This window comes from Asterias amurensis, chromosome 12 (genome assembly GCF_032118995.1).
Source record: "Asterias amurensis chromosome 12, ASM3211899v1".
Taxonomy (NCBI): domain Eukaryota; kingdom Metazoa; phylum Echinodermata; class Asteroidea; order Forcipulatida; family Asteriidae; genus Asterias; species Asterias amurensis.
Window position 1 is genome coordinate 11466863 of NC_092659.1, and position 23356 is coordinate 11490218.

At 41.1% G+C, this 23356-nt stretch overlaps 1 protein-coding gene and 2 pseudogenes across 1 annotated transcript in view; 2 read left to right on the plus strand and 1 right to left on the minus strand.

Moving 5' to 3' along the window:
• Positions 1–23356, minus strand: part of LOC139944853 (phospholipid scramblase 1-like) — a 75042-nt gene that overhangs the window by 19450 nt on the left and 32236 nt on the right. Inside the window, 3 exon segments of the mRNA XM_071941986.1 lie at positions 1222–1351; positions 3437–3514; positions 16535–16747. Of these exon segments, the coding sequence (XP_071798087.1) occupies positions 1222–1351; positions 3437–3514; positions 16535–16739 (413 nt within the window). The 5' untranslated portion in view covers positions 16740–16747.
• Positions 7803–8799, plus strand: LOC139945321 (uncharacterized; annotated as a pseudogene).
• LOC139944852 (uncharacterized) lies at positions 8833–9718 on the plus strand (annotated as a pseudogene).

Sequence of the window (23356 nt, forward strand, 5' to 3'; positions counted from 1 at the left end):
GGAAGTCTTCTACCGTGACTACAAGGATACAAGGATTTCAAGAAGAGCACAGAACAATCTCCCTAAAAGATCGAACAAAAGCAAAGAGATGATGTCCTATTGACACCATTTTCCTTGAGAAAGAAGAAACATACATGTAATTAATACAGAATGCTGCCTTACAAATCAGGTTAGCAATGTACGTATGGTCAGTGGTGTGCGTTGTAATATATGCAGTGAAATGTATGCAGGTAAAGTCAAGGAAATTGGTGGTCAAGAAGTTTTTTTTGTGTTGTAACATACTTTTTACGTCACAAAACAAATTGTTTGTTGCATTGAGGAACCTGTGATAACCAACCACGGCCATTCTAAATTCACAGACCACTTATAAACAGTAACCCAAACAGCTCATTCAACTGGAACCAGTGATGCACTCTTTGAGTTTTATCTTTTTATTACGTTATCTGAAACATTTGATTTAAGTTTCAAGTCAGAATATCGTTGCAATAAGGAGTTTAATAAACTTTAACATTCTTTTATATTCCAAAAAACTTTAACATTCTTTTTTATTCAAAAAACTTCAACATTATTTCGGTATTACATAGGCTTATATCCTGCTAAAGCAGCTCACCAAAAATTACATTTGAGGTTGTAGTCATATTTCAAAGAAGATGGCATTCTCAAAATGTTTTGAGTGCAATTGCTGTGGTTCTGCACCAATGATGGGTAATGTACATGTACATGTAATACTACATGTAATCCAATGTAAATGTTTACCAATTTAATTAACTTTTTTTTAATAGTGCACTGTGCTATTGCATCAACCACTCTCAGCGATGTTTGCGAAAGTTTGTTGTATCTTCGTGCAGTACTGTTGTATCTCGGCGTCACAACTTTGTAATCTCGGCGTCACAACTTTATTGCAAAAACCAGCGTCATCTATCCGAGATATGGTGTTATAACTAAAACAAAATAACACAATACTACAAAGAGTGTTGTCATATGTTCTTTTTAAAAGTGTCGAATCGTTCAGTGTAATCTAAGCCTAAACATGGGGAAAATATAATGTTTTAAATTGACCTACATTTACACTAGGTCAGGTTGTTATTTGTTAAATTGTGAGGTAAGTAATAACGGCTGCAATTAATGTGTTTTTCAGAATCACGAAAACCCAAGATACAACATTTTTGCACTGACACAACGATATAATCTTCTTGAAATAAGAAAAAAAAAATTGTTTACCATGGACACCAGCAGCTTGTACATCTTAAGCCACGATTTAAATGCACCACTTCGCGCGTAGCATTATCCAAGATCTTCATATCAAAACATCGACAATTTCCGAAGCAATTGCGAGTGCAACAGTTTGTATCTGTAAAACAAGTTTGTTGTTAACATTTATGAAATTTTGTATAAAGAAAACAGGTTGTAAATTTGTAAACTTAGAGTTTTATGTAGGCCTACAGTATGTAGTTCCGAAACACCTAGCTCTACATGTACTGTTTGTCAGGTGACTAACCCTCTAGCCTTAAAAAAATGTATTGTCGTTTTTACTGTACATTTCTTGTAATGAAATCAAGAATGCCTTAAACATCATGTAGATGAACTTAATCACTTTAGCTCTAAAACCTGAGGAATTCTGTAAACAAGGGTGACTTGCTATGTGAAGCAGAAACAATGTTAACTCTTTCTCTTTCACAATTATAGTCGCATTATTTGCTCCAAAAAGACAATGTTAACTCTTTCTCTTTCACAATTATAGTCGCATTATTTGCTCCAAAAAGACGCCGCTGTAAACCCACCGGTATACCCTGTGCATGGTATGTGCGATCACACCCCATGATCGACCCACCCGTATACACACTGTCACATCGCACGACTACTGTGCAGACAAGTCATCCGCACTTGTACATGTACCACTAACCGCATGCGGAGGCCTTCAGGCCGACAGCCTTGTCGGGTCTGTAACTTTCGGGTTTAATGTGTTTCATGAAAAAATGTCCACTAGCGGAAACAAATTGGGGGGGCTCTCGGATATATGCTAGTATGCAGCCCAAGAATATGGATATCTTTCGTCAGACCTATCAGACAACACAGGATGTGAAGCAAATGAACTTCCCTCCCACAGAAGTGTGGGCAAGGTCTACGAGGGAATACTTACTTGTAGAGCACAATACTAGTTTTGCATATTTCCCTATACCGGCAGGTAATGTTGCTAAGAATTAAATAGGGCCCTCTATTGGCCGCCCCATAGTGTCGCGCAGGGTTCCATGTGATCCTCCTTTTTTCTTGTGCGCCAATTAAGGAACCCCGAGACATCGAGAACTGTGGGGACGGAGGGAGGGATGCAGTAACACCGCTCTACCCGTCCTCCCATCCACCTGCAGAGTGCCTTCAGGAAGCAGTCGGAGAACGTGGAAGGGCTCTTCCAGGAGGCTGCCTTTGTTATATCACTCATGGAGACACCTTTAAAGAAAGCCCACATGGCAGACACCCCCCGTACTTCGTGGGCATGAAGTCACTGGCCATCCGTCCGGCAATGGCCGGATGTCCGTAACTATCTAACGCGTGATCGTATCGCGGGATACTGGTCGGGATGGCGGAACCATGGATACGAACAGCTGTTTGTGGCTGGGTGGATTGACTTTGTGTGGTCGATGACCACTTTAATGCCCGAACCGGGCACCAAAGCTTACTGGCAGCGACCGCCGAAAAGGCTTTAATTTAAGTTCATGGACAAAGATGTCTGGGGGTTTGAAAGAATCGGACTGATCTTAGCCAGAAACTTGGCTGTAGGTATCAGGCGGACTCCTCCGGGTTCCCACCAGATGTGTCCTGCTGCCACTGTAAGGGAGTGGAGTTCAATACGTCGGCCAGACGTGGTGACTGCCACCAAAAAGGCCACTTTGACCGTAAAGTGCAGCAGTGTGGCCCCACTCAGCAGTTCAAAAGGGGGTTTTGTTAGCAGTGTCAGTACATCCTGGGACCAGCTTGCGCACAGGGGGGACGGTTAACAAACATCCCCTTAGTCAGCTGCCCGTTCGCTTAGTTATCTGAAATCGTTGATCCGCTGGCAAATCCCCCGTGGACCGCTACAGTGGGCAATCGGTAATTCTTTACTGTGGCCGTCGCTAGCCCGCTAGCAAGTACGTGTGTTCAATAGATCAAGGCAAAGTCTTCCTCGATTGACATCACAAAAGGGGTAGGCGGAGTCACCCCCCCACACAACTATTTAATTTTTTAAACATAAATCGTTAAAAACAATTACTCAAAAAATTATTTTATTGTTCAGAAACATATACTCTACTGTATGAAGAAAAAAACAAATTCTATTTCCAGGTGACTTTAAAATCATATTTCTACTAAAAAGGATTAACCTTTTAAAACATTGTGAACATCCTATATTATGAAAAGTATCTAGAAATTCAAAAGATTGCAGATGTAACAGTTTGCTTACCTTCCACAGCATAGTAAACCTGTTGACCAAGTGTGTTTTTGACAACATACTTGTTGTTAGTCTCAAAACCCACGAAGGCTGAAAACAACAACAAACAAACAAACAAATTACTTTAAAAAGCACACAATGAATTTCTAGGCCTGCTTTTTTCTTACACAACATGTGCAAATGCATTGGTATTTTGTTTAAGATACGTAACTGCCGCCCAGTCTGCTAGTACAAATATACATGTACATGTATATATGTAGCCAAGTTCGCATTTAGCTCTCTCTCGGCAGCCGACCTTTCCTCATATTAATTTCCCATTCATTCCCGACCCAAATCCTTTAACAGTTGTCAGTCTTAATCCACCAATCAGTACAGGGGGAGTGCATTTGTGTTGAGGACCTGGTATTATACCCACATGTACGTTTTCTCACTGAGCACTAATCATTACATTGGACTGGTGCTCTATACATCGAATGCCTATGTATGTTCCCTTATCGACTGTCTACATGTAGTTCATTCAAAACCAATCTATTCTATTGCTATTGACAAACTGAATACCGTAATTTTCAGCTTGTAAGCCACCCGGCGTATAATAGTAGACCAGTCAAACTTGAAAAAAGTGCTGTAAAAAAACCTGTAACCCTAACCCAAACCACCCAAAACTGTGAGTCACTTACCCCAGGATACAATAGGACCTAATGGGCCATATTTCACAAGTCTGAAAGTTTGGGCCCTAAAATCTGTCATTTACAGACAGTTTTCAGGGCCTAAAAAATTATTAATGAGGCTCGGCGCATTGATTCATTCACTATTTACTGGAGTGCGTTGCGAAAATGCAGCAATCCGAATGCCAATCAATGTCATTGTACAAACTGTATTCATCATCAGCCGGCTGCACAGCAGGCGGCACAAGCTTCTCCACTGTCTTGTGCTATTCTCCGAATCTAAAGCGGGAGAGCAGAAAATCTGGGGAGACTAATCTTTCGATGTATATGTACTCAGGGTACAGCAGGCGCTGACGACCTTGTTTGCGCCAGCCATGCAACGGGGAGTACAGAGCGTAGATGTTGAGTGGCTTGTTGGTGGGTTTCCATAGGATGTGTCCAACCTATCTGAGTTGTCGTTTTTGGATGGTCTGAGTTACATGTAATGCACCTTTGTGGCTGATGTTGTACAAAGTGGTGTTGGTAACCCTGTTGAGACATTTTATTCCAAGTATAATTCAGAGGCAGTTTGTGTGATAGCTGTTTATACATGTATGCAGCGAGGTGCTTGGTGAGGATCCATGTCTCACAGCCATGTAGCAGTATAGGTAGGCAGGCCGTCTTGAAGATGTTGAGTTTTAGCTATTGAGTCACAGTAGAAGACTTCCAAATCCTTCCCAGTTTCCAGAAAGCATCCCATGCAACAGATCCACTTCGTCGTATGTCACTCTCTGATGATGCCGTCATTGACCCCACATATTTGCATTCACCCAACATTCACCCTACCTCTATTGTGTGGTGAACTTTGAAGGGGTTTATGTACAGAATATCTCCAAAGTGTGCTTTAGATTTAACGTAATATTTTTAAGGATGAGATAAGTACCAATATTTGGTGGCCTAACTATAGGTTATTTTAATCACTGCATTTTGGTGTTGCTCAAAAGGTGTGCGGTTGTTTTTTCTGCAAGCCTGAAGATGAGAATAAAATCTGGTGTATTCTCTCCACCAGCCACCTGACACACAGCTTCGAATATTTTTGAAGAGCCAACAAAACCAACCGTCCTTTTCAGGACAACTAAACGAGAAAAGAGATGGTTCATGTCTGTTTCAATTATTCAATTTAAATGTACCAAATAAAAAAAAGATTTGAAAACAAAACTTACATCATTAAAGAAGAGGAGAGTTCTTTTAAACAAATATCTAATGAACGAGATTAACAAATAAAACGGAAAATGGAAAAATAATTTAGGAAAAGAACTTTAGGAAGGAACTATAAATAAATAGTAAACTTGTGGGTACAACCATACATGTGTAAATCTCTTATGTGAGTGTTGGCTCTGAAAAGAGCCGGTTTCATCTCGTTAACGAACAGGATACTCTGATATAATACGTCTTCAGGAAAATGCTGGGCTGAAAAGAACTATAAATAAAACAAAAAAAACGTTTTGTTACATTGTACGTCTTCCCGGGTGTGACAGGATTATTTGCTGACATACAGCTTCAGATATGAACGTTTTAAGAACCAACAAAACCAACCGCCCTTTTCAGCAACCAAACAAAATGATTCATAAATGGTGTTTGAAGCTTTGCATGGTGTCGAGAATAAGAGTAACTAAAAAAATTAATAGTTAACTGGCGGGTACAACCATGTGTAAAATCTCTTTTGAGTGTTGGCTCTGCAAAGAGAAGGTTCGGTCTCTAGGTTCATGTGTCTGTTTCCAATGTTTCATTTGCAAAACACAAAATTATCCTTGAAAATATGATGCCTTATAAATATGTCAGGTCGGTTCATACTTCATGCGAATGCAACAAACAATTTGCTTCTGTGACTTGTGCTCAACTCCTGCGACACTTTGGCTGTGAAAACAGCACCTTGACTTGAAAATTTGATTCACATTCAAAGGAAGTACCTGTATGAACCGTGCTTTACTGGTTTGGCGAACCAGTTGTGTAGCTTACTACTTACTATATTCACAACAACAAAATTAATATTGTGCTTGCGGCACAAATTGCCACAAGGCATCTTGAGATTAAAAATTAGCAGCGACAAGTGCCATTAATTGGGTTTGAGGTGCGAATAGTCGAGTAGTAAATTACCCTAGTCATCCAGGCCTACCATGAAGGGAACTTGCTTCGCATGAAAAATCCTGATAGGCATGTCCTGGCTCTGCTCTGGAAGCAAAGACCAAGCGCTTAAATTCTGCGCTACTGTAAAGCGTAATATTACAAAGCTTAGCACAGATTTCAATGCTTGTGTGCTTCTAAGCTAGCACATTATGTTCTGTGCTTGCACAGTAAGCGGAGAATGGTGATCGTATAGCGCAGAGTTTGGTGGTAATCAGAGCCATGAAATTTGCCCCTATTTTGTGTAGGTTAGGCCTACACTTCAAACTTGTGAAATTTCTTTTTAAGTAAAAATTAATCTTGTAAAACTGGCCCAATTTTATGACTCTGTTTCACCGTAAGCAAAGAATTGACACTTCAGAAGCCCGTAAGATGTGTTTCACAGCTTAGCAGGGTGAAGCCTGTGCAGATATTTCAGGGCTTGCACGTTAAGCAGAGAATGATGATTGAATGCCCAGAGTTTGTTAGAAAGCAGAGCCATACATGTATAGTAAAGCTGATGGCCCATGTTCTGAAGGGTGTTTACTTTGCTTTGCACTAATTTGGTAAATACCTATATGGAGCGCCCCCTATCGTCAGGAGTAAGAAAGGCATGTACATTTAAAACATTAGGAGAGTTGCATGCGTACAATAAAATGTCAAAAAATTCTCAAAATATATTAGAAAGCATTTGGCACATGGCTTCTTCAAGCCTCTGTATTTTTTCCAAGAATGATCAGCAGAATGTTTCAGTCACATGATTTGATCATCGTGAATTGTGAATTGAAAAAGTGTTTGATGAAACCTTTTCGGTGGGCAATTTTTATTTTATTTTTGGTAACAATGTAACAAAATTTGTTGATTTTGTCTAAAACAAAACATTAAAGATGCTATATGTCAGATTATTGGCCCCAAACATTAAAAAATAGATTTTTTTGAGTGAGTGGTTATTTCAAAGAGTATCACCCGCTCTAACGAAAAAAAGTTTAACATTTACGTTTAATGGTCAGGATACCCCACCATGCAATGCCTCAAATCCTATACGTATGCTCTACGGGGAGCACACCAATGGACTTGTGAAGTTATATCAACGATCTTCTACCAGACGTTGTAAACTTATCAACAAGTTGACATTTCTGAAGAGATGTAGAGATGCAAATGTAGTCCCCCGAAGTCTCTGCCTTAGAGACCCTATCCGAACTGAACAATCTGCTCGAATCATTCGTAAAGCCAACAAAGCTTTACTCCGAAGCCAAATCGCCTCAATACAATGTTGTCTAGGCCAGACAGATCAACACATCAGAATGCAAAGCTAGTCTCCGTACGACTATGCAAACTATTGATTATGATAAAATTTAAAGTCTATATCATACATGAATATCTCAACCCAGAAGAACCTTATTCATAAATTCCAGCGCCTCTAATCTAAAGCCAACAAGGTACGAACGAACCCTAATAGCAAGGGTTGCACAAGTAACGGGACAAACAATCAGGGAATTAAACATAAATCAGTTGTAAACCTCAGTCAACGCCAGCTATCTGAAACTGAAACGGATGTCTTAGCCTTGGGTATGAATTTTGCCACTACCCCGAACAAGATACCAGTTGAGGAGTATATCCAAGCAATTGAACCCTCTATCCGAAAGCTGAACAAACAAAAGGCAGACCACATCCGCATTCAGATTCATGAGGCCTTGAAACATTCTAAACGAGAATTCCAGGCTATAAATGACCTACGCCGGGATCCCTCAATACACATCCTGAAGGCTGACAAGGGTAATGCCACTGTTGTAATGGACCGCACTGAATATATATGACCAAAAGGTTCAAAGTATCCTTGACACAATACCTATGACCGCCTAAAGAAGAACCCGATCCCATCAGTTGAAAGGAAGCTCGCTGCCAAGCTCCTCTCCCTAAACCGTAGCACTGCCATATCCACTCCATTGTACAGACATCTCAGGCCTTCAGCCTCGAAGTGCCCGAGATTCTTTGGTCAGCCAAAGATTCACAAACCAGACAAACTGCTCCGCCCTATTGTCTCCTATCGAGGTTCCCCTACCTACAACCTCGCCCAACACTTGACTTTAAGCTTTTACACCCACTTGTGGGCAAAACACCTCACCATGTTTCAAACTCAGCAGGGTTTATCGATATTATCAAGGGAACTGAATTACAGACTTCCGATATATTAGTGAGTTTTGATGTCAAATCTCTTTTCACTATCGTACCCACCGATGAAGGTTGCCAAATAACCAAAGCGGTACTAGAACAAGATGAAACTCTAACCGATTGAACCAGCCGAACACCAGACCATATTCATGATCTATTAATGACATGCGTGAAGTCCACATACTTCCAATGGAGAGATCGATATTACCGACAGGCTTTAGGAACTCCCATGGGGTCTCCTATCTCCCCAGTCTCAGCGAACATTTTCATGGAAGATTTTGAACAGAAAGCCCTGGGTACAGCGCGACTCAAACCCAAACTTTGGCTCCAAATGTGGATGACACAATCATCATTTGGTCACATGGATTGGAAAACCTTGATGACTTCCTCAGTAACATTAACCGCCAACTCCCCAACATTCAGTTCACCATGGAAACTGAGACATCCGACTCATTACCTTTCCTTGATGTACTCATTTCCAAGAAGACTGATGGTTATCTAGCACACTCCGTGTACAGAAACCCCACTCATACAGACCGCTACCTCAACGCTCGGTCATTCCATCCTCCTTCTGTGAAAGCCTCAGTGAACCGGACCCTACTTCAAAGGGCACACATTATTTGTGATAAGAAACACTTACCTAATGAACTGGAGCACCTTAACACAGTGCTAAAAGCGAATGGGTATAAACCTAACAAACAAGTCTCTCAGTCTGCACAATCCAAAGATATGCCCATGCAGTCCTTCCGTACATTGGTCATACCTCACACAAAATTCAACGGATCCTCCGTGAGGCCGAAATCAAGGTCTACAAACGAACTCGCAACAAGTTGGATACTAAGCTACACACTCACAAAGACAAGCATGACTCTAGCAGTCAGGCAGGGGTCTATCGAATTCCTTGTACTTGTGGTAAAGTGTACATTGGCGAGACCGGTAGAGACCTAACTACCAGGCTAAAAGAACATAAAGCACATGGCCGCAGAGGGGAATATGACAAATCTGCCATTGTCAAACACTCCACCGATTTAGACTTGTCATAGATTGGGATCAGGCTCGTATCATAGCACCTGAGAGACATTGGTATACAAGGCGCATAAGGGAAGCTATCGAAATATACAGACACGACACTGTGCCACAAGATATCGGCTATTTCATCAGCAGCATTTGGCATACTATCATACCACCCTCCTCCTCTAACAACCCCCAACCTACTGCCACGCCTCACTACACCCGAGAGGTTTCTCACACAATGGGCAACCCTAACAATAGCCCTGAGCCCACCAACCACACAACCAATCAGAGCATTGATTGACCTGCAGTGGATCTACTGAACCCCTATAAATAAGCCCACTCCTCTCTTACCTCTTCAGTCTCCTGACGATGACTAGAGCAAGCTAGTCGAAACGTTGTGACCAATTCAGAACTGACTCCGGGAGAGTACCGTTATTACGATCCTATAAGCTAAAGTAGTAGTCTAGTCTAATTTCTATACCATCCGCCCTGGTAATAGTTATACATGTAAAGCAGGACAGTTCTTTCCAGAACTGAGAAGTCTCCCAAACCTCCGATTATCTACTCCGCGGCAGAAGAATAAAGCAAGACAGTTCCCTAAGAACAACTCTACCTGGCAAGTAGATACACACATGGTGTTACCGCAAACCAAATATATATTGAAACCCCACCAGCATGCAAAGCCTCAAATCCTATAGGAACCATAATGATAAAAATTTAAAACGTTTCTTATAAAACACAAATTGGTCACGTGATATATTGTCGGGATCCCGACAAAAACTAATTTCGAGCACTTAATTTCTCTGCTACTAATAATGGGCCAACCTTTTCGAGCGATAGCTCAAATGAAAGCTTGTAACTTTCTTGACCCCCATCAGAATGCCTTTAATAATAAATTTTGGGGTCAAATCGGCCAAAAATCTGACATACTGTAGCATCTACATGTACATGTATATTATAAAAGCCCTTAAATCGCATACCGTATTTTCCTGCGGATAAGACGCGTCTTATCTGACTTTTTAGACCCCAAAAACATCGATGCGTCTTATCTTTCGGTGCGCCTTGTCTGCTGACGATTGATATTTTTTTGGATTATCACTGCGTGAAATAAAAAATACCTTCATGTCCAGTTCAAATCAACGATCTTTGTGTGAAGAATCCTTACTCAATAATGCGGTCGAACAAGGCTATTCAGACACCGAGACCGTATTTTCGTTCGAACAATGCCGCAATCCCCCAGACGGTCCAATTATTCCAACAATGCTGCAACGTGTTTATTCCCCATGACCGTATTCCATTAATGCCGCAATATCCACTGCGTCTAGCTTTCTGCCCAACAGACGCCGGCGGCGTACAAACGTTTTTCTGTGTGGCCGGGTATTCGTTCCGAAAACGATTGACAGTCAATAACTTCATACAAACGTCATTCACCCAACCGCTATTGTGTGGTAAACTTTGAGGGTTTTTATTGTAGAGAACAACGATCTCTGAAGTGTGCTTTAGGCTGAACGTATTTTAAAAGGATGGGGTAATAACTTATTTTTGAATATGCCTCTTTTTAGACCTTTGTGATTGATAAGTGCTTTGGGAACTTAACTGTCATCTTTGGGTCATCTTTGGTAGGACAAGAGTTTTATATTATTGTTACAATAAACGTTCAAATCGTATGAATATTTATTGCCTCTTTTTAGACGTTTGCTTGTAAAAAGTATTATGGGAACGCAGCATTATCTTACTAGGATATGATTTGTATTTGTTTGTAATGCCAAATAAAATAATACAACACTAGCCATAAAAAAATAGGGAAGAAACCACATTTTTATTTTATTGAATTATTTTATTGCTTCAAAACTTCGGGTAGGAACGGTTGTTAAAATCATGGTTGCCCTTGCATGAAACTTGCCTGTAAAATCAACGATGTCCAAGTTCAGACTCGAAAATCTCTCAAAATGACACAGAAAATTAGCCCCAAAACGCAACCGTTCCGAGGTCTGTAAATTTAATAACGCAACACAAAAGCAGATATCACGCCTATAGTCGTTGTTTCTGTGCGTGTGACAATAAATACAAGAAACATTTAACGCTAGAGGGCGTTTTGGAACGATGTAATAGCGTGAGGTTAAACTCCCTCTATTGGTAAAAATTACGCGAACCAGCAATAAACGCATTGAGACAAGACTCGACGTGTCTGGGCTAGACTGGGCCCCTGTCTTTATCCGCAAGGATAAAGACGGGTCCCTGCCGCTAGATCCAGTGATTCCCATTGGATACAATGAACGTGCAGTGACATAGATGCCCAAATAGTCACTGCTCTCAAGTCCGCAATGGAATTTGACTGCGTATCTATATATATACGTTCAGGCTATGTCTGGGCATGCTTGGGATCCCCACAGTCACGTGGGAATTTTGGCGCATTTCCAGGCAGCGCAATTGCGAGGGCGTAGCGCAACCCGTCGGCGAACATCGCTCAATACGGTGCCCACTTTGTCTCCAACATCTGTTGTGCAATCTCGAGATTGAGCAGCGCAATCCACTGTGTACATGTGCATATTAATGTGCATGCAGCGAATTCCTGGCCGCGGCGGAGGATACGTTACTACAAACACACGCTACGTCCGTCTGTCGTTGCAATGTACCTGTATCAGCAAGATCCTCGTTTTGGGACGTCGGATGTCCAGGGAGGCATTGTGTTCATGTTGCAAATAAAATTAACTTCAGACAGTGCGTGGACCATGGTTTCTAAACTGATTGGGCCGAACTTTATGCTATTAACAATATACAGCGTTGGCTGATTGGATAAAGGTCGGTATACGTAGGTTCTCAAAGGCAACAAATTACGTCTTTGTGTCAATGTGTCGACACCGGGTGGCGCCAGGTGTTCTTTTGTGTGCGGTTAAACGTGCGCCTTGTGCGGCGGTGCGCCTTGTCTGCTGACGTTTGAAATTTTTTGGGTCATTTTAGCGTCCTGCGCCTTGTCCGCCGAGCGTCTTATCCGCAGGAAAATACGGTAGGCGCCGCAATTGTTGTTTGGCAAGTGGTTCCTGTACAGCCTGCTAAAATGATGCATCCTGGGGAAAATTTCGGGGTACCCGTGGGTTTGGGCATGTGTTGTTTTTTGACGTCACAGTTAAAGCGCGAGCATGTAGTAACTTTGCACGTACAGTACAGAACAATGAGGGGGGGGGGAAATAAACTGGACAGAGAAAAATACACGAAATGGAGAACCACCTGACTGACGGGACCCGCAAAAAGTGCAAAGAACAATTCACCGGCGGGATGACGGGAAGGAGGCACAAGTTAGATTTTGGACTTGGAAAGGAGGTAGGGGCACAAAGTGGTACATCTGTGTACTGGGTACTAGGGAACGGCAAACATAGAAATGACGGGGAAAATGAACAGGGCTGGGGTAGGGATTGAACAAACTCTGCACTTATGATCACCATTTTCCGCTTACTGTGTTTTTCAAACATCATCGTGTCATGCATTGCACACATGTTACAAAATGTATGTAGGGCTAACAATTGAGAAAAAGAAAAGGCAACACTATGGATATAAAGATAAGAATCTAACTGAAATATTACAAATAGAAATATTTTTTTAGTTTTGGGGGATGAAAAAGTGTTTTCCCACCGAGATTCGCATTCCCAGGTATCAGAGAAGTAAGCGCGACTGATGACCACTAGGCTATAAGGGCCAATGCACATACCGAGGGTTTACATGTTTGTATATCAACAGAGGGGATTATGATCCGGCGAAATAATTCTTGTTTCATGATTTTGCGAACATTGTCACTAAATATGAACTGCTAACGCCTATAACTATTAAGTAGGGTTGAAATGTAGATAAGATGCCTTTAGGAGTTTTTGACGACGTCGTCAAAAACCCCTATTAAATTACGCACTTTCGTCCACGGACGACGCCACCTCGGAGTCTAAGTTTGACAATTTTTCACTCATGTTTCAAAAACTACAACACCACAGCAGGTAATATTTTGAGGGAAGCTTTCAACTGTCATTATCTTCAAACTGTTTAAGTTTAGTGTAATTCTGTGGACACCATGGTACATGTACATGTATGTCGTCGTCGTCAAAACCCCTATTTATATACGCACATGCGTTAAACGAAAACCCTAAAGCTTCGCGTACTACATGTAAGTATACTGGCCAAGAACTCGGTTGGGAAACAAAGAAACAGAGACTGTGCTGTGGTCCAGAACGTATGTAGAAAAACAAGAAAAAGAAACTTGAGTAGACTCCTCTAAACTCACGAAGGTACATACGGAATCGCATTTACCATTGAGAATGTTTAACAATAACATGGAAGAAACTGCATCCAGTTATGTTCAAACGCATAGACTCATCTCAAGAAGTCACAACTCATGATAGTTACATACTGTATGGCATTTACCAAAGAGAATATTGAACAATAACATGGAAGCGACCGCATCCAGTTATTTTCAAATGAAGATTACGTGGCTAATTAACTAAGATTTTTAATTTTGTTTACATTTAGAGTAAAGCTTATGTTCTAAGCTTCAGTTTGGTATATGATTTCACTCTTTTGAAGTTATGGTCTAGGAGATTAGGTTAAAACAAAAAAACGTGTGCAATTGCTATGTTTTAGGCGGAAACAAAGAATAAGAAAAAAAAAACATCTTTCTGCCCTAATTGTACATTTATTATTTAACTTGATCAAAGATTCGTTGATGGAGTGGAAACTTGAAGTACTTCAGAAATAAGAGTGGGGAGCCTCCCATTAAGTGCTTTGTGCATCAGCTTGAAAATAACTTTTTGAATGGGGGCGTTACAAAATGCGAGCAGGGGTATTTTGGAGGTGTTGAAAACAGGAAACCTGGTTGTTAGAAAGACTATATAGAAGACTTAGAAGCATTGCCATTGTCAAGGAGAAAAGTAACAAATGCATGAATGACCTTTTCAGTGGCACTTTTGTCCAAGTAATAGCAAATCTGACCAATATTCCTAATGTGGTACATGTATGTATGATGACAGACAAACGATGTTGATATGTGGTTGAAGTGTCATCTATGAAGAAAAAATAACCCCTACGTTCAGAGCTTGCAGCCAGGGAGCTATCCGAGCATCACCGATGGAAAAGTTCAGAGGCCAGCTATGCAAGAGATTTTTCAACCCCCCCCCCACTCGAAAATTGACGGAATCGCTGCCCCAAAAAATGTTGCTCCAGCATGTGTCCGGGGGAAAATGTAGGAAAATATTTTTCAAAATGCATTAAAAACTTCCTCAGTATACTCACATGAGGTACATGTACACAGGAGATGTTGCAGGTTAATGTGAATGTACTATTGTGTCAGATTATGTTCCCCCCTCCCCCCCCCAAAAAAAAAAAAAATAATAATTCTGGCTCTAATGATGTGCAAAATCCTCCAGCCATGACTTCCGACTGTTATGTTGAGTCTACGCTCGAGGAGCACATTCAACGAATATTATGCTAAACAAATCTGGACAAACTTGTGCGCACTTCGCATTTGGACCTCTGCTGAATTGCCAAATTGCCACCTGAATCTGCTGAGAGCAAAAGTGTGCGCAATCTGCAATTTTGGGCTCTGTTTGGTTGCCAGCTTAAGTTGATAATTCTAAAAAAAAATGCATGCAATCTGAAGATTGTGCATTAAGGGGGGAGAAAACGGTTGGGGTGTTAGAGAGCGTGAGACAGACCCCTAATGCGTGAGTCTTACGCCTAATGCATTCATTGGTAGGTCTGTGAAACCTTTGTTAAATGTTGACAAGACCCAAATACAAGGAACTATGTCTTATCATCATTTAACTTTCCAGGAACTTTTGTGTTGTCCAACGTAAAATCGCTTGGTCGCATTTCTCAAGTCTTGCAATTGGCATTTTCCTGAGAATATTTAAACCTGATGTACACGTATAGCTGAGTGTCGTGTCTGTACACATGGTAATTCAGATTAAATTTTGGGATGATGTTGCGAATTGGTACAGTGTACACTGTAAACCACTGCAGGCCCACTACTGACCCCTGTGGCACAGAGTAGTTCAAAACAACAGGGTTTGATATCGTGGTGCCAATACAACATGCTGAATTCTATTGAAGAGATATGATTTGCACCATGCTTGGGCTGTGTCCTCTATGCTTAGGTGATTCTGGAGCCGAGAGAGAAGGATGTTGTGTTCAACAGTGTCAAAAGCAGCACTCAAGTCTAGCAGGACTAGTGCTGTTACATGTAGGTTACCATTGTCCATCGCAGAAGGAATATCGCTAAACTTGGGTAATGTTTGGAGAGCAAATCGCTCTCCTTAATTCATTTTCTTGATTTAAGGAGATCAGTGTATTAAAATGAAGGCCCGCAGTGGCAAATTTACAAGTAATGTTTGTTTGCCTCATGTCCTATGCACATTTCCTGCAGTTTAATGATCTACATGTATCTTTGGTTAGCGCAAGGACTGCAAAACAACCAGTGACCACTTTAACAATCCAATTTTCTAGATCGAAAAGATCAATTCAGACAGGAGTCACAAATGGTGATTTAGAACATTCCAAACAACCTGCCCCCGTAGCAGCGACAGAGCAGTACTTCTCGGCATTAGACAACCTGCCCGAATCATCCATGCCAGTTCTACAAAGGCTTACGTACATGTACGCACTACAAAGGGTTCTCACCCCGTCTATCATCCCTTAAGTTACACTCGCACACGCGAGATTGTACTTGACTCCTCCTGCCAATTGTTCCTGAGACTTCTAAGGTCTTCACAGCCTCAGATCCGGAGGGGCGTCATGTACAGCAGCATGTAACGTAAACAAGAAAACTGAAGAACACAGTGATGTGATATTAAAATGCTCATGGCACCTCAAATTCTGAACTTATATTGTAAAATAATTTATGACTACCTAAGATATGTGGCATAGCTTAAAAAGGAATCAAGTTATATAAATATAACCAAAATCACTTAGAAGGTTTATAAGCTCACAAATTTTAATGTAAAAACAAATAAAAACATGGGGGGGGGGGCTAACAAAAACAGGAAAATTCTTTTAAAACAAGCTTAAAAGCTTGTTTTCATGAATGTCAACTGCATCTTGGCCTTATCAACAATGAAAAGTTCAAGAATTGTTGACTAACCTTCAAGGAGTTCAACTTGCTGATGAACCAGTAACTGATCAATCTGTGTCAAATATTCCAATCCTGGAGGGCAATCTAATGGCACCTGTGATGCTTGTACTTGCAGTCCTGCTTCTAAACTTCCTGGTGCCGGTGGTGGAGCTCCAGAAGGCCAGTTGCCAGGTGCTGGAGCCTGACCACCTTCACTTTCCTTTGGAGCATTCATTTATATACCTGCAATCATCAAGAACACAAATATGACCTTAAGCTATACATTCCTGAATTATCTATACTATTAAAAGCGTAACCCGCGCCATCTTGGATTGAAAATTAGAAGGTCCAGTGGCATGGCATCCTTGTGGAAATCAACACGGTTAAGTCTGTGGAATTCAATACGTTTGTGTGGTTGTAGACGTCGGGTTGCAAGTCTACAAAACCCTGACCCAAACTCCCACTTACAAGTCATCTGATTGGAGAAAGTTTGGGCAGAGACTGTGTGTCAACCACTGGTCGATGTTGTTACCAGACTTCCTAGAAATCTTTCTGACAGGCGACTCATTGGACAGTGTTTCGCAGATGGTTCTCCTGATTGGTTCACTCATTGCCCCTTGGCCGCCCACCTGCCATTCAATCCGCCCTTTTTGGTCGGATTACTTTCATTTTGTTCTAAGCATGGTTCTTTATTATTTGGAAACATTGGGTAGAGCCTGAAAGGTGTCTATTAATAACATTTTTGGGGTTGGGCGGGGGCTGTGAAATCGAGCCCTCCATACATTCTGGTCCGTGTATTGTGAGTGGTGTGTTGTCTGGTTTTGAGACAGGCCACATGTTGCTTGGCGAATTAGGTCGCCGTGGGACCACTTTAGGTTGAAAGTGGGTGGCGACCTCGGACTATATCTCCATACAGAAATTGCACTATTGATGCAAAACGTATTGCTGTTTTTAAACTATGGACACTATTTTTATAGAACAAATTATTTACAAGAAGAGAGTGTATACATTCTGATTCTTTTTGCCAGTAAACTCAAATGAGAACATGAATACCGTTTTAGAATACAGTTTGTTCATGGAGGTATAGTGTTGCATTTTCAGAGTTTACCCCATCACGGAAGTTTTCTGGTCAGTGTATTGTGAGTGGTGTGTTGTCTGGTTTTGAGACAGGCCACATGTTGCTTGGTGAAGGAGGTCGCCGTGGGACTACTTTAGGTTGAAAGTGGGTGGCGACCTCGGACTGTATCGACATACAGAAATTGCACTATTGATGCAAAACGTATCTTGCTGTTTTTAAACTATGGACACTACTTTTATAGAACAAGTTATTTACAATAAGAGAGTGTTTACATTCTGATTCTTTTTGACAGTAAACTCAAATGAGTACATGAATACCGTTTTAGAATAGGTTTGTTCATGGAGGTATAGTGTTGCAGTTTCAGAGTTTACCCCATCACGGAAGTTTGTGAAACTTATAGTACATGTCTGTCAAAGGATGTTTTGAAGCTGTAAAAAAAGACATGAAGTTTCCTTTAGAATAAAAATTGGTTAGGTCTCAGAATGTACATTTTGCCAAATCCATTTTGTAGCCTACTTTAGCAATCGGCCCGGTCAAGTTGATTACTGATGGAGATAATGTTAACAAAAGAGCCCTCTGATGCGGCTGAATGGGGTACATTTTTAGGAGTTTGTCCATTACAAAATTGACCCAAATTGGACGTAGCAAACCCTAAAAATAACTTGACATGCTTTCCGAAAGTGAGAGAAAATTAAGGAGTGAGCACGAATTTACAGTTTTTATTTAGTTTGTACGATATAGGTTTACAGAGATATGGGATGTATTGAGATTTGTTCCTAAAGCAGCGTTAACATGAACGGTCAGAAATTGTGACGTTAAAATTTTGCGAGATGCAATAGGCCCAAAGTGACAATAAACAATACACTTATTGACGTTCACGTTTAGTGCTCCCGTAACGCGCAGCCTATTGACCAGAAAGTTTACAGGACAAATTCAGATGAGAATAAACTAAAAAGAGGCCTATGTACGCTCTTTCTTTTTGTATTCAAAGCAGCTACGTGTATGACCTATCCAGCCCAATTTAAAAAATGATTTAGATTATACATGTACCATGTTCAGTTAACAATTTATACATAAGTGCGCCCTCTAGCGCCAGATTTAAAACATCTAAAAATACACTTTTACTAGATGTCTGTGTCAGAGTTAATGATAATTGTTTCAAAATTGGTACACATAATTTCCTTCATACATGTAATAATAATAACCGTATTTATAATAGCAACATATCAGTGGACTCTTAGCTTGATGACGTCATCAAGTGTCACGTGGTATGCTTTAAAGGTGCACTTTTCAAAGCGGTGTGTCTGACAAACCAAAAGTCTGACTGAGGTGAAACTTGGTGTATTCAAGGACAAATGTACCTGCATGAAACTGTAGTGGTCATGATGTTGCTTTTTGGGGACAAGTTTTGCCATTTAGGCCTATATTACATATTTTGAGAACAAAGCAATAGACTGGCAGACCAGAGCACTTTGGTTAAAGGAACGAGGTACCAATATTTGAGTACAGGAACATTTAGTGGATAACCTGATATAAGTCGGATATGGATGTCTGCCAGGGCCCCCTGCTGCGTATGGCGCATGGACCCCCAACAAAGAGGCAAAATAATGGGCTGAATCAAAAATTGTAGGTACCACTTGAAACCAAGTGGAAATGGTCAATAACACGATACTAAGTAAAACATATCAACTGCCAGACAAATTTTGTGCTGCATTAGGCCTACCAGACACCCCCTCCCCCAAATATTTAGAGTACAAACCTATGGGTTGAAATTAACCAGTTGTCAAATCAGCTCAGATTTACATGAAACTTTGTCTAACTGTTCCACTATGGCTAAAAGGAACACATGCCAAAAATCCATACTCCATATCGTTTCCGAGATACAGACTCTTAAATTATGCTAAAACCTCCCCATTTCAGATCATTGTTTCAGCTTATTCAACTGGAACCAGTGATGTACTCTTTGAATTTTATCTTATCTTCATATGCATCCTCCGGTAACAGGTGACATACATTGTACAGTACAATGTACTGTACAATGTACTGTAAGTCGCGGTATGCTACATGTATAACTTTTTTTCTGCACCTTGAACACCCAGCAGGGTGGACATGACATGTACACATTACTACTGTTATTATTATTATTATTTCATTTTATCACAGCATGCGAAAGAAAGATCTCATTTTCCTTTGTGCCGGTAATTCCTCGAGTCGGGCTACGTCCCGTAGCCTTAGATCTCAAGGGTGTTTATCAGGATCCTCGCTGTTTCCAAAAGCGCTGCCTTCTGTAACAGATCTACCCTCACACTTGTCCCGATTTCATCTATATGTTTCCCCAGTGCTTTGGGAATGGTGCCAAGTGCTCCAACCACCACGGGGACTACTTTTACCTTTACCTGCCAAATCTTACGAAGTTCCCTGGCCAGGTCCTGGTACTTCTCAATCTTTTCCATCTTCTTCGAAGCTACCCTTATATCACCTGGCACAGCTATGTCAATGAGATGACACATCTTCTTCGTCTGATCTAATAGCACAACATCCGGACGCCCATGTGGTATAACATGATCGGTCTGAATGTTAAAGTCCCATAGGATCTTGACCTGGTCGATCTCTACAACTTTACCGGAACATGGTCGTACCATTTCGACTAGACTCCAACTCTAGAGCAGTGTCTTACCAACTAGACTTCAACTCTAGAGCAGTGTCTTACCAACTACACTCCAACTCTAGAGCAGTGTCTTACCAACTAGACTCCAACTATAGAGCAGTGTCTTACCAACTTGACTCCAACTCTAGAGCAGTGTCTTACCAACTAGACTCCAACTCTAGAGCAGTGTCTTACCAACTAGACTCCAACTATAGAGCAGTGTCTTACCAACTAGACTCCAACTCTAGAGCAGTGTCTTACCAACTTGACTTCAACTCTAGAGCAGTGTCTTACCAACTAGACTCCAACTCTAGAGCAGTGTCTTACCAACTAGACTCCAACTCTAGAGCAGTGTCTTACCAACTTGACTCCAACTCTAGAGCAGTGTCTTACCAACTAGACTCCAACTCTAGAGCAGTGTCTTACCAACTTGACTTCAACTCTAGAGCAGTGTCTTACCAACTAGACTCCAACTCTAGATCAGTGTCTTACCAATTTGACTCCAACTCTAGAGCAGTGTCTTACCAACTAGACTCCAACTCTAGAGCAGTGTCTTACCAACTAGACTACCGAGGTTGCCCAGTAGCTAGAGGCAGTCCGAATCCTATGTTTTGGCAGCAAGTACCCCAACGATATAAGAGATGCATGTTGGAACTGTTTTGAAAACATCTTCAGATTTTAAAGTTTTTATTTTATTTTAAATTCAGTGTTGCATCTATGATTGACACAGTTTGTAAGCAAGAAAATACACGTTTCCAAACACAGTAGTGATGAAAACCCATTAACATCATTGCCTGGTTGATGAAATTCCTAACTACTTTAAATTGGTTGCGATATTCTCGCCGTTGTATTGCCAATTTGCCATTTTTCCGCCACTTCCGCTCCAGTTGACGACAGATCTTTGTCGCTGTACGAATATCATCATTGAACCAGCAGACTTCAGTTCGGACCTTGACTGATCTCGTTTTCCAAGGTGCGTATTTATCCAAGATGTCACTGACTGTACTTTCATATTGGCTAACATAGGAATCCAAGCAGTCATGATCAATTTCTTCTAGATTTGCTAAATGGGTGCCTATGTCGCAGAACACTTCGGGAGGATTCACATGTTTCCATTGTCGGCTCTTTATAGTAACGGTTGGGACATTGGGCTTGCACAGACTCAAGTTACACATTAATGCATAATGGTCTGAATTTTGAAGTTATGACATTTAAGGTTTTCATTGACTTAGCTTATTCAATTGGAACCACTGATCTTTGAGTTTTATCTTTTTTCATATTTTATACATCTAAGCGTAAAAGTAATATTTGATTAGGTTTCAATTCAGTACATCATGGAAATTAAGGAATGAAGGAGTTATACCTATTCAATTTATTCATTGTTTTAGCTCATTCAACTGAAACCAGTGATTAATTCTTTGAGATTTATCTCTTCATATAAATCTACACGTGAGAAGCAATATTTGAGTCAGTACATCATTGCAATAAGGAATTATGAACATTATGTTTTTCATTGTTTCAGCTCATTCAACTGGAACCAGTGACAGAGAATTTGATTTTTGTTTAAACAAATTATTTCAAAACTTTAAGATTTTCATTTGAGTTTGTTTCTTTCAAATCAAGATGTCAATGTTTGAGCCTGAAAAAAACTCTAACATTTTTGTTATACCTAAAACTTTAACATTTATTTCAATTTTATTCCAATAAATTCAACATTATTTGAAAACATAGCTGAAAATAACTGAAAATTACTGAAAATAACTGGCAATTGTATATGTATAACAATTTCACTTTGGCTTGTACAAATACCAAAAACTACTCACCAGAAAGACTTAAACTTGAACCTAAAAACTTTAACATTTCCGAGAACTTAAACAATCTGGCGTACATTGTGTATCCCGCCGGCCGGCCTGCCATCCGGTTAACCATGTACACATGTACGCCAGACGGATATTGGGTTTACCTAGGCGCTCACTGCTCTGCAGCTCGCCAAAAACAACAAATTTTACTTATGGGACAGAATGTGGCTGATGGGACAGAATGTGGCTGATGACAGAACATGATTGACAGAACAGAACGTGCCTGACGGGACAGAATGTGACTGGCGGGACAGAATGTGACTGATGGGACAGAATGTGACTGGCGGGACAGAACGTGACTGATGGGACAGCATGTCAATAATAGGACAGAATGTGCCTGGCGGGAGAGAACGTGACTGATGGCTAGAACATGACTGATGGGACATAATGTGACTGATAAGACAGAATGTGACTGATGGGCAGAATGCGACTGATGGGCAGAATGTGAGTGATGGGACATAATGTGACTGACAGAGAACGTGACTGATGGGACAGAATGTGCCTGGCAGGACAGAACGTGACTGATGGGTAGAACATGACTGATGGGACAGAATGTGATTGATGGGACATAATGTGACTGATAAGACAGAATGTGACTGATGGGCAGAATGCGACTGATGGGCAGAATGTCAGTGATGGGACATAATGTGACTGACAGAGAGAACGTGACTGATGGGACAGAAAGTGACTGATGGGACAGAATGTGACTGATGGGACAAAATGCGACTGATGGACAGAATGTGACTGATGGGCAGAATGTGACTGATGGGACAGAATGTGACTGATGGGCAGAATATGACAGATGGGCCAGAATGTGTCTTATGGGACAGAATGTGACTGATGGGACAGAATGTGACTGATGGGACACAACGTGACTGATGGGATTGTATGTGACTGATGGGCCAGAATGTGACTGATGGGCAGAATGTGACTGATGGGACAGAATGTGACTGATGGGACACAACGTGACTGATGGGATTGTATGTGACTGATGGGCCAGAATGTGACTGATGGGCAGAATGTGACTGATGGGACAGAATGTGACTGATGGGCAGAATGTGACTGATGGGACAGAACGTGACTGATGGGCAGAATGTGACTGATGGTCAGAATGTGACTGATGGGCAGAATGTGACTGATGGTACAGAATGTGACTGATGGGCAGAATGTGACTGATGGGACAGAATGTGTCTGATGGGACAGAATGTGACTGATGGGACAGAATGTGACTGATGGACACAACGTGACTGATGGGATTGAATGTGCCG